This window comes from Amphiprion ocellaris, chromosome 6 (assembly GCF_022539595.1).
Source record: "Amphiprion ocellaris isolate individual 3 ecotype Okinawa chromosome 6, ASM2253959v1, whole genome shotgun sequence".
NCBI lineage: Eukaryota > Metazoa > Chordata > Actinopteri > Pomacentridae > Amphiprion > Amphiprion ocellaris.
Window position 1 is genome coordinate 24,552,314 of NC_072771.1, and position 12,080 is coordinate 24,564,393.

Below are 12,080 nucleotides of genomic sequence, written 5' to 3' on the forward strand. Positions count from 1 at the left end.
GAAGGTGGAAAGTATAAGGCCAGTGTTAAAATTTCTGTTAAAATCCCCATTTCCACTAGGATCCGCACATGTACATTTTGACATCTTCCTAAATCTGCAAGAGACCGGGTGGACCTGTCTGCGAATGTCCACAGGCAGTCTGATATTTGTGTTTGTGTGGCAATTACTCAACGAGAGCAACCGTCTTCTGCTCAACATTCATATATCATGAGCGGAATACATAGATGCCGACCGGCTGCACACACATGGAACAGTCCTCCTATTGGACTAGAAAGTACAACAACTATGTGTCCGCGTTGTCCGCAGCTGTCCATGTCTGCAAGGGAGTATAATCAAGGCCTTGTACTTTACACATCGACGACTCTGCTGCGGTCTGCGTGGCATTAATTTCATCATCTGTTAAAGTCTGGGAGAGTCCACATGGACCCCTTTGTGGGCATCTGCATGCAGCCCAAAATTAGAGCTGTGCCAATATGCTACAAGACGCATCAGTGCACATGCTCGACATTAGCACGCATGCATGAAATAGATAGGTGCCACTCTATTTTGCAACGGACAAAATGGAACAAATCTTTGGAGCATAACTTCAAGTCCACGGTGTTCACAGCTGTCCATGTACGCATCCATCAGGAAGCATCATGCAGGTTTATGTCAACAGTACATGCCCATCTACCACCCCAGCCTCCACCTGCACACCTCAGCTTTATGCCTCACTCATTATGGGGCATTACATACTCTCTGGAATGGCACTGAATGTTGCTGCTACATGCAAATTGTAAGAGGCAGATTCACTTATATGCCCGCAATTTTCTAGAAAACCTCATTTTAATTTGGTAACATCACTCAAAAATCAGAAATGTTAAATGCAGTCCAAACACCAGCAGCTGTACAGCTACGTTGCCCATATGCAAAACTGGCAAAATTTTAGTCAAAACTCATTTCGTCCAAGAAAAAGATTAAAAAAAGCTTTGAATCTGACCAAAGATTTAATGATATGTTTTCGTTCTGGACATTTTTGACACGTTTCCACCAGTACCAATAAAGTACTGGGGTTTAATACCCAGCCCTGAGTATCAGCCGCCTCACTCATTCTTTCACCTGAAACATGTGCAGCTCAAAACACACACACTCCGTTTATTCACCCATGACCACCCTGTTACACCCCGCACTTGGCAGGATGCTTATCTGAGCAGACAGCTTTGGGCGCGGGGAGCCATCTCCTCTGATCTCCTCTGCAGTTTAAGAACCTTTTAACTAAGAAATAGCCCTCTGCCAAGCCCACCGCCTCTTGATTCCGGCTTATTCCCTCATCTCATGGGACTGATCTTCCGCCCCCATTGCAAACCCTGCAGCAGCGTTAGCAGAACGGGAAAGAGCCGATAGACATCCTGGCTTTTGAGATATCCCTGCACTGGTGTAATAGGAGACCTATGAGTGGATTTGATGAGTGAGTGAAGTGTAGGTGTTTTTTTTTTTTTTTGAACAGCGTGCCGGCCAGTGGGCGTGTGTGCTCACACACATTCTCCAGCACCTTCAGAGGGACTGACCTCTGCTGCACAGGCTGTTTTAGGGCAGCTGCATGATGGGTCACAGGGTTTTGGTTCGGAGATAATTCCCTGCCACTGATAGACATCTACTAAGTAGTACAATAACCTAATAGGAGGAGATGAGGGGAAAGGGGGGGACATGACAAACAAGCCGAAGACTTGCTCCTTCTGCCTCGCTCTTAAAGGCAATAATAGGAGAAAATTGGTTCTTGAAATTGAATTGAAAAAAAAGCGGGTCTCTTTCAGCGAAGTATAATGCCTCCGAATACATTTGGTGAGCAGCAAATGGAGAAAAATGGAGGGTAGTTACACGATTGTCTTTCATTTCAGAGAGGGGAAAACTGTGGCGGTATCCCCCGTTAAGACTAGCTTTTAGTCTCAATCTACACCATGTGCCCCTTCCTCTCTCTCAGCCACTATCTTTGAACAAATGGACTGTGAGGATGGGCTCGTTGTGAAATTAGTATCCTCACAGAGAGAACACAGAGAAAGGATTATGTGAATAGCCAGTAATGAGCTCAAAGTGCCAGTGTGTTTGGGCCAGGCCTGCCTGTGTGTGAGAGGAAATGGCACTGCAAGCGACCTTTTTTTTTGCTCAAGCACCTGGCGAGACATAGAGTGGCCCCTCTCTTCCATCTGCAATGTGTGTGTTTGTGTGTTGGCGTTTGTGTGTGTGTGTGAGAGAGAGAGAGGGTGAACTGTGTAGCGTACAGATTTAATTTCCCTATATTTATTAGGGAGATGCATTCTCAGTGAACACGCTTTTCACACTGTCAGATTTGTGCTAAAAGTGTTGTTTTATGCTGCTTCTGACAGGTTTTAAAAATACACATGTGACTTAGAGTGTTAAGTGCATTATACAAGCCTCGGGGTCTGAGGTCGGATGTAATGTCTGGAGAGAACTGTTTTATTAAAAAACACTTTATATGGATGGAAGATGGAATTCTTTGCAGGGAGGATGCATTTCTCTAACACCTGGTTCTGATCTTAAACCATTCAAAGTGGGAAAGTCATTCAACGGTAATTATAGGCAGCGACATGTATTTGTGTATCATACTTCCTTCCTACATTTGCCAATCCATCAATCATAAGAAAAGCTGAGCGCTGGTAGTACATTTGGATCCTATGCTCTTGTCTCCTTTTTAAAAAGTAGAATCTTTCTAAGGAGAAGTTTAATGCACCTTTTAATGAAAATCCAGACAGTTTTGATTCAAAAATATATTTAAAGTGATACTATCTACATTTTTATTAGTCTGTACAGATAGTGGTTGCTGAATATCAATTCATGTGAAGATTTTTTTAAAATAATTTAGCTCTTCCTCTCAAATCAAAGGCAGTATTGTTTTGATTTTTCAGAAGATGTTTAATTTTAAAGTAAGATGATGTTCAGAAATGTAGGCAATAAATTCAATTCATGAAACATCGTGAATAGATATGAATAGTTACATTCTCATGTTCACCACTGACAGAAAAATACATTGAATCAATGAAATATTTAACTTATCTCACTTTTAAATCATGGATTTACACCTTGGTCAAGTATTGCAGGGATTTTTTGCAGTAAAGGTTGGTTTGATTGAATGTTTCAATGAGCGGCTTCACATTTTGATGATTTTCTCTGGCGGTCTATATTTTGCTTTATTCCTTTAATGAGTGAGAGCAGGAGCCAGCGCTTTATGGACTGCCATTAATTTATCTCGTAATCATTGTAATTGCTTTCTTTCATATTAAAATGATAATCTATAAAACTAAGTAATGGACTGATGGCAGGTGGCTAAATGTTCATTTAGTGATTCACTGAGAAAATAAATAACAGGGGACAAGCCTGTGACAGGCGCATGAGAAATCATTTTTCAATAATCTGCCACGCATCATGGCAGGAGACGCTGGCGCTGACAGCATAGATGAAATATTTGCCTCTGTTCTTTGTTTTAATATGGGAGGAGACCAGCCCAGATGGAAACAATAACGGTTCATATTGATGCATTTTGGACAAGAGACTCAAATATGTGCAGAACTACAATCCTTTTCACAGACATGCCCATTTTCCATTGAAGGTGAGGCTGGGCTACTGCAGGGTTCAATACAACGGGAGCGTGCGGTTCCTGGAAACTAACAATATCCGTTGAGTAAACAATACAGGAGTGAATCTCGATGCTTATCATATAAAAACACTCTCTGGCCCTAAATGGTTTCCTTTTGCTGTTCTCATCTGGCACATAATCCAAGTAGAAGACTTTGTAATCAGTCATCATTGTGCTATGTGACACTGGTATGTTGCTGATGAATGATACTCTCCATGCTACTCGATTGTTGAGGGTTCTTACTCAGGGAGTTATAGGTTTTCTTTTTATATATATATATATGAAACTTTGTCCTGTGTTTCCACTGGGATTGTGATGGGCTTTTTGAGAAGAAACTAGCAGCAACTGCCTCCCTGTTCCTGAGTGAAGGTGGCTGTGGGGGAAAAGGGGGAGTGTAGAGCTGGAGATTTATGGCCTAGAGGGAGATTGATTAGTGCCGTCACTGGCCCTGATGTACGGCTGGCAGTCTCTCCCTCCCAACTCATCACATTTGCTCACACACACACATATACACAACCATACGGTTCAGCACACAGCTACACATACATCCAGACACCACTCAGTCCCCCAGGCCTTTCCTGACAGTCCCCCAGAGCTGTTGCATGTTAAGTTGTAGCAGACAGACTGCTGTTTTCTCAGCATTACCTTTTTTTTTTTTTTGCTGTCCATAGATAACGCCATCAATCACCACATACACACTGCCCTGGAAAGAATGTGCCTCGGTGTGCCTGAGTATTGCTACTTTCTGTGTGAGCCTGTGTGTTTGTTTTGAGGATGGTTTCATAGACAGGAGATGCGCTTGAATGGCTGTGTGGATGTGCTGTTTGAAGCTGCAGAGTGACTGGCCTGGACTGTGCTCTGAACCCATGTCTACCATGCTGGCCCAGTGCAGGTGTGTGTTTATCATTCAGCACACAGAGCTGAGGGGCAGGCAGCTGTAGGCATACTTTACCAATTAAATCCTGGGTGAGAAACTTAGCCCATCTAGCCCAGAGCCAGCTCCTGCCGGCTTACCAGACGCAGCCATGGAGCTTTGACCTCGAATCATCCTGCTTAACTCACTGCAATGTTCCTCTTTTTCTCTCCTTCTTGCTCTGTCTCTGCTCCAGGTTGGCCGCAGAACTCCCCCGGCTGTAGTACTGTGCCCACCTAGCCATGCTGGCCTGTCTGCAGAGGAGGCAAAACCCTCCACCCCAGCACCCAGTGTGTGCCAGCAAGACCCTGGAGCCACCGCAAGCCCTTGGACGGAAATGTAAGTTAACAAAGTGTGGGAGCGATGGAGGTCAGGAGTTCAACTGGCCTGAAGCTAAGGAATGAGAGAGGCCTGTGTTTGTCGTTTGTATTTTAATCTATTGGTCACGGTGAATGATGGAAATTTGCCATATTGGGCTACGACTTTACCTTCCTCAAGCTACCAGTTTCTCCACACTAACATATATTAAACATTAAAAGAGAAGAATCAGAATTCTTTTTTTTTTTTTTTTTTTTTTAAATTGAACCAACGCTTTGCCAAGACAGTGTTGTCTCAGTGATCAATAAAACTGTGATGCAGACAGGCAGGCCAAAAATGTTCGGCTCTGGTATCTGTGCTCACACTACTCCAAAATCAATCTGGCAACAAAAACAAACAGAAAAAAAAAAAACTCAGGAAAAAGCATTGTTTCTTTTTCCTATACCATTGTCTTTGTGTTTTGATTTATGTACAGAGACCGCTTTAACATGTATTAGTAGCTATACTTAAATAAATATCAAGCAAACTTGACTAACCTCTGTATTTGTTTTTTAGAGGCATGCTTTTTTTTTAAACTAAGATCACTGCTACTGATCGTTAAAAATTGCGAAGTAACATCTTAGAGTGATGGTAATTTTAAAACTTTTTTTCTACATTTCTTCTCTCATATATGTACTGTTTATTTATTTGCATGGTTTGCACTTTCATGAATGCTTCATTTTTTTCATTTCCTGCTGAAAACAGTGAAAAACACAAACTTGCAATTAGTAAACTGTTCATAAGTTGCTTGCTGGAGTTTGCAGGCTGCTCTTAATTTGTGATGATTAGCTTCTTTGGTGGTGGTGGTGCTGTTTTAATTAGGAATCACCTAAAAGCGTCTTCTAAAATTGGCATTATATATCTTGAAAGCTGAGAACAGTATCTTCTTGTGTTTGCACAATTTGCACATAATTTTTCCTTGTTGTTTCAGTTAGGCTGGTGTTTCTCAAAATACGACCAGGGCCGATGCCTCCTGGATTTATTCACCTCCATCCTCAGCATTGCACGTTTATTCTCCCATCTTTCCATCTATTAAATTCAAAGTGGTGTGTCCCGTACTTTCCTGTTGTAGTCATCAGCCCAAGGATTGGTAGGTGATGTCTCCATCATATGGAAGGGCCTCTGTTGGCTACACATATGGATGGTTTGGCAGCTGGTGTCACATACTGAGTGTTTAACGTGCCTCACTGGCCCTGGGTGACCCTGAGGGTCTGTAAACATTTACAGTGTCTGGCCCTGGCCGTGCCGACCGCATGTAAAGCGTGACAGCTGCTCTGTTTGCTCCCCGAACACCACCCTCTGTCCACTCACAAAATGGTGTAAAAGGACTGAGATGAGCGAGGGTTGAAAACTGTTCCAGAGCTGGCAAAACTAGCTCTAACCAGTTCGGGATTATAGAGAGCTGCGGCAGTCAGGCGTCTGGAAGGTGAATTTCTGCCTAACTTTGTCAGAGCTTTGGATTAGCCTTTTTTTTGACGAGGGAAAGAAAGGTTTTTCCTCCTTATTGAATGCTCCAAGAGCCTTTAGTGGCCTTTGTTTACATGGCAGGCCTACAAGCTACCTCAAGCTGATTTAAAGGGCTGGCGGATGGAGAGCAGGGGAGCACTAACCTAGCAGTTTTTACCTAAGCTTACAGGGGCTTAGTGGAAATAGCCGGGTCTGTGCTTCTTCATCAGTGGAACCTAGTACATGGCCTGTAACTGGTCCAGTGAAAGGCTTTAGACCCGGATTAGCTCTGGGTTAAGAAATGAGCCACTGCCTGCATTGTTTTTCAGCTTCTCAGTGGCCAGTTAGCTGCTTCTCAGCTCAACATTACACTCCAGTTGCCTCCCACAGAGGAGAGAGTCACCAACAATGATTTTTTTTTTTTTGGTGCCTTTTTTCTCACCTTAAGGTGACAGTGCGCTGCCTCTGTCCTCAGATCTGGAGCTGTTTTTGCTGGGGTGTTTCATATTTGGCTGTAAAGATGCGGGTGAAACAGAGAGGGAACCAGAAAAAGACAAGCAGAGCTCTGGGTGCATTTGGAGGAGGTAACTCTTTAGCTGAGCGATGTTCAACCACGCTCCCTAATGAGGTTTCAGAGCGAGGTGAAGTGAAAGGAGGGGGGAAAAGAGAAACTGTGCAAAATAAAATTAGTGAAGGTAAAGATAGAGAGAAATGGAGGGAGTCCTCAACAGTCTTCTTAATCGATTCCCTACTTCCAATTTTGCCGGATTAGCCCACTTCCTCTCAAGGTCCTTTATTGAGGAGCAGCCAGTGGGAGTCAGGACTTAAATCAATAGAGAAAAAGAACAGTCTCCAGTCTTCCCTTTGCCCTCCCTCTTACTGACCCTCTCTGTCTAACTCTCCCTCTCTCCATCTCTGCTTCGCTCTCTCTTTCTCCACCTGTTAAACCCTTTGATTGAAGGACTACCACAGCGACTGACTTGAGGTTCATAATGAGGATGTTTGAACATAATAGCCTCCTTTCTGTCCTTGGATGGGAGGGGGGAGCAAGTGTTGGATTTCCACCACTGTGCAGCACTTGGCCTCAATAAGGCAATTGTTCGTCCAGGGCCAGGAGGGGTGCAGAAAAGCAGACAGTGGGTCTGGATGCAGAAGTGGGCACACTCAGGTCACCATGCTGAGCAGGTCCCCATGACTGATTGGTTGTGGCCCACTTTGTGCCAAAATGGAAGGGGCTTGTGGGTAAGGTGACCTGGGCTCTCAACAGGAGGCTAAATACAAGAATACACCCCTCAAATAGACAGAGGGAGTGAGAGCACAGGAGGGGGATTACCTGGCCGTGAGGTGGAGGTGAGCTGTGCCATTTGCATCTGCTGTGTGTGTGTGTGTGTGCGTGCGTGCGTGCGTGCGTGTGGGAGGACTGGGATGGCAAAGCAGTTGGGAGGAGAGGGCAAGGAGGGTTTTAGAAAAAGCCCCTGCATGCAGATGCCGAGTGGCTGCACAGTTCATTGATGCGACTCCCATTAAAAATCCCTCATACCCTCAATAAAAAAGGACTTAACTGGCTCTACCATCAGCTGGAAGCGTTCAGATCGGCTCGCCAGACAATCAATTTCCCCCAAGCGCACAGAGCTTAGCAGGAGAAACGGGAGGCGGAGAGCGGGATGTTTCCATTATCACAGCCCGCTCTGTGTCTGGGCATGGGAGGGTGGGGTGAGGCACTATAGTGCAGGGGAGAGAAAGGAGGGAGCAGCAGAGGAAGATGGGGAAAGACAGACAAGTGGAGAAGGGAGAGAGAAACAGAAAGGGAGACAGAGAAGCTGGCTTTTCAAAAAGCTATTGACCGCCTGCCCTTAAAAATATCATATTGGATTAGCCTCACAGGGGCAGCCTTTTGATATTTTTTTCTTTGGCCGTAGAATTAAAAGGAGTGCAGAGCATTACTTGAATTATAAATCATAGGCACTTGCTTTCATTGCGCCCAAATTCCGCACATATGTGGCTGCACTCTCCAGCGCCAGCCCCTGTCATTTTTAATTAAATCCCCCCTTATGGGTGACATTTGTAGTTTGCCCCCTCCTTCGTCCTCCCCTCCACGTCTCTCTACCGCTGCCCTAGATGGAGACATGAAAGGCAGAGACGGCAGCAGAGCCAGGGCCTCTCATCGTGTTGTGCCCCAGAGAGAGGGCACCCATCCAGACAGATGAGAGAGAAAGGCCCTGCAGCGGGAGAGGGGTGAATGGATGCCACTGACCCCAGCCACCCACGGCCAGTGGCGACATTCCTCTCGACCCATCCTTCTCCTTGATCGTCGTCCTCCGCTGTGGGTTGGAAGGTCCGGGGAGCAGGGGTGAGCGTTAAAGCGCTGCTCCTGGAGGGGAGAGGGAGGTGCACCAGTACAGTGATGAGTAACACTGAGATGGCTGGACAGCAAGCCCAGCAGCCCCCACTACCACCCTGTCTCCTCCCTGAACCAGACAGCAATTACTCTGCCACATGTCAGCTAAAGAATAACAGGTCCAGAATCCGTCAATTGACTGCTTGATGGGGATATTTCTGCCTGGCTATTTTCCAAAATAACATATTTTCAAATTTCAGCAGGTTTTCATTTGTTCAGTCATTACTTAGCAGTTGCATTTGTGCCGGCATGACATTTTCTAAGAACTGTCACACTGGGTGTGCACATTTGCACATTTTATCCAGGCCCACTTAACTGTTAGTACTGCACTTGTTAACCACACATCTCACTGCCACTCCCATATTTGTCCTGTGATTGGATCAGACTTTGGGCCAAACATGGGTGTCGCCGTGTGTCTCTAACCCGAGCCGGCCTGACAGGAACTTATAGACGCACATGCAGTAATTTAGCATACTTTTGGTTACACTGCAATGACTCCTGTCACCGTAATTAAAACAGAAACTATTTAACATTGTGACAACTGGCATTGTAGTCAAGTCAAACACACAAAAAAATGGTTTTATCCATGGTCAAATCCAGTCTCCAATCAACCAGTGTGCAGACTAGAATTTGTCCCCAAATCTGCCTTGTGGCACAGACATGTACACACACATATTCACAAGCACACCTGCAGCCATAACCCTCTGTGACACCACCCAGGAGGCCCAGGGTGCCAATCAGCCAGCTGTAGATGAAAAATTCCCAGGAGGCCTGATATCCCAGGTGCGTGCCATGTCAGGCTGGGTTCAGCCCTCTTCCAGCTTGATCGACAAGAGACAACCTGGCCTTGTCACACACAGCCTTTAGGACATGACATAGAGGTTCACCTGGGGATTGTAGTTTTCCTAATAGCCCTGTGCCTCTGCAGGCAGAGCTGCCAGAGCCATTAGTTTGCTTTGCTTTTAGCTGCTTCTCTTGCTAAACCGCGCCACCATTGAGTGGGAATATGCTCAGGTAATGACCTCCAGCCACCTCTCCTCCACTGTTGTCTGAGCCGGCGCGAGACATAACAGTGGAATTAGCTGGCCATATCACATTGCAGCACAAAACTTCAACAACTTCTATCTAGGAAAAAAAGAGGGAGAGCGTTTTTCAGCTGAATATTCAAATGTGGTCACCAGCAGCAGTGGCGGCAGCAGCAGAAATAACAACTTTTACCCTGATTGCCTCAGTACCCTGGAGGTGGGGGGCACAAAGTGGAACTGGGGGAAAAGGAATGGAGACAGCGAGGGAGAGCGAATCTGCATGCACTTGACCTTTTCCCACTGATTGAACTACCTCATTTCTAACTCCCATTTGGAATTCCACAGAGGGCCCACAGAGACTGTCATTATTCCACAGTCTGCAGCAGGGAAGCAGAGGTCATGAGGTATTTTTCATGGTGAAAGGTGATTGACAGCTGTCCGCAGCCTCCACACCTCCTCTTCCTGGATGCCTGCTTATGCAGTTTCATTTTGAGGGGATTGCTGGGTTTGCATAGCCACGTGGAATCAGTCATTCACACTTTCATCACATTGCTACATTGCAAAATCCAGAGTATTAGAGCTGCAGTTTATTTCAGAGACACAACCAAGTGATATTGGTTGGACCAGTCTAGTACCTCATGCATACCACTGCGTCTTCTGTCGTGTTGGCATCTCAGTGCTGGCACACAGAGAATCATTTCCGGCTGGTGGCGTCCCACAGAGCCATGCCTTCCCTCTGCCCTCTGCCTTCTGCTGTGAACACGGGGGGCGAAGCAATCTTATTGCCTTGAGAGGTGAGCTTGAGGAAGGGGGACTCTGCTGTAGTTTTGGTCACAGCAGGACTTGGGTTCAAAAACAGGTTCCTTGTTCCAAAGCCTCCGAGCTGGCATTTGGGCATCCCAGGTGCAAGGCATCGACACCCTCTGTCTTCGCCTGCCAGCAGAGTGGGGGTGGGTTGGAGGATGTGAGTGAAGCTACAGAGAGCGTCTGCAGTCCCTCACTGTCCCACAGGAAATGATACGTAGATCACGTCTTCACAGGGCTAAGCCACCACAGTCTGACTGTGAGAGACATTCAGGAGGCGTTTCAAGCTCCCTGGCAGGATATTTAGCATTTTAGAGCTCTCTTTATCACAAAAACTCAAAATAAAAATGCAGCTTCAGTCAAACATTTGGACCAACGAAGTGTGCTAGTTGGAAAAAAGGCTTCATTATGTTTTTCAACAAGCTTTCCAGACTTTAATTTTTCTATTTTTGTCCACTCATACCGTCCAAATCATCAAGAAGGTGCAGCACATTTAAAACTTCAAATCAAACTTTAAATATATCTAACCTATATATGTGCAAAACAGATATGCTGTAGTGTTGTGATATTTCCTAAGTATGCAAAAAAGTCTGGTTTGATTATTTAGAGGGCATTCAGCAACATTTACAGTGTGCTCAGTGAGTTACGGCCTTTCGCTTTTTTTTTCTTCTTGCTTACATAAATCACACGTACCATAACTGTATCAGTGAATTTCCATTTTAGTAAATGGGCTCACATATTTTTAACCTTTCAGCCATGATTGTAATTCACAGAAGGTAACTATTGATCAGTGTGTTGTTGCTCCTCTGTATAGAGTGCAAATATTATTGCAAAACTGCACATAAAATCGTGTGCGAGCGAATTACAAACACAGAGCCTACAGCAGCAGAGTGTGGTGTTTTGGTTCGAGCCAGTCGTGAACTCTTAATACCATTCCTGGCTTTGATTTCTTTAATCTGCTCTAATAGTGTAGAGGGTTTGGCAGAGACAACATGGGAGTGCAAACTGACCACAGCACACTGTTGAAATCATTGCTCCTGGGGGACATTTAACTGCAGTTTCTGTGGTTTGCTCTTCAGGCTCATGAGGCCATCTTTACATGCATTGGTGCATCATCATTTCATGAGCTTGCTGCTTTTAGGTTTAGCATTGGGGTTAGGGAGGGTTCTATTTTTTTATTTTTTTGCTTACCTCTGGCTACAAGGTGCAACCCATTTCTGCTAGTCATCAAAGGCTTTCAACAAATTTCCAACGATCAATTTTCAATAATCCCAACCATAACCCTAAAGGAAAATCTACAAACCCAGGCTTCTATCTGTGAGCTCCATCATAAAGCAAAGTTGTAAAGCTGTTTTTGACCTTTTTTGTTGATGTGAGGCAGTGGAAATGTTATTGACCTACCTGGTAGCATGAAGATAACAGTATTACCAAATGAAATGAGGAAAAGTGCGATGGTTCTGTAACCAAAGATGAACATCAAACCGGAAACATTTCTCAATGGCAGAA

The 12,080-nt window shown here is 45.0% G+C and overlaps 1 protein-coding gene across 1 annotated transcript in view; it reads left to right on the top strand.

Moving 5' to 3' along the window:
- The window catches only part of mvk (mevalonate kinase), an 87,635-nt gene extending 82,719 nt beyond the window's left edge, over window positions 1-4,916 (top strand). The window contains exon 10 of the mRNA XM_055011529.1: window positions 4,741-4,916. Coding sequence (XP_054867504.1) covers window positions 4,741-4,784 — 44 coding nt within the window. The 3' untranslated portion in view covers window positions 4,785-4,916. The remainder of the gene's footprint in view (window positions 1-4,740) is intronic.
- Window positions 4,917-12,080: the final 7,164 nt, after the last annotated feature.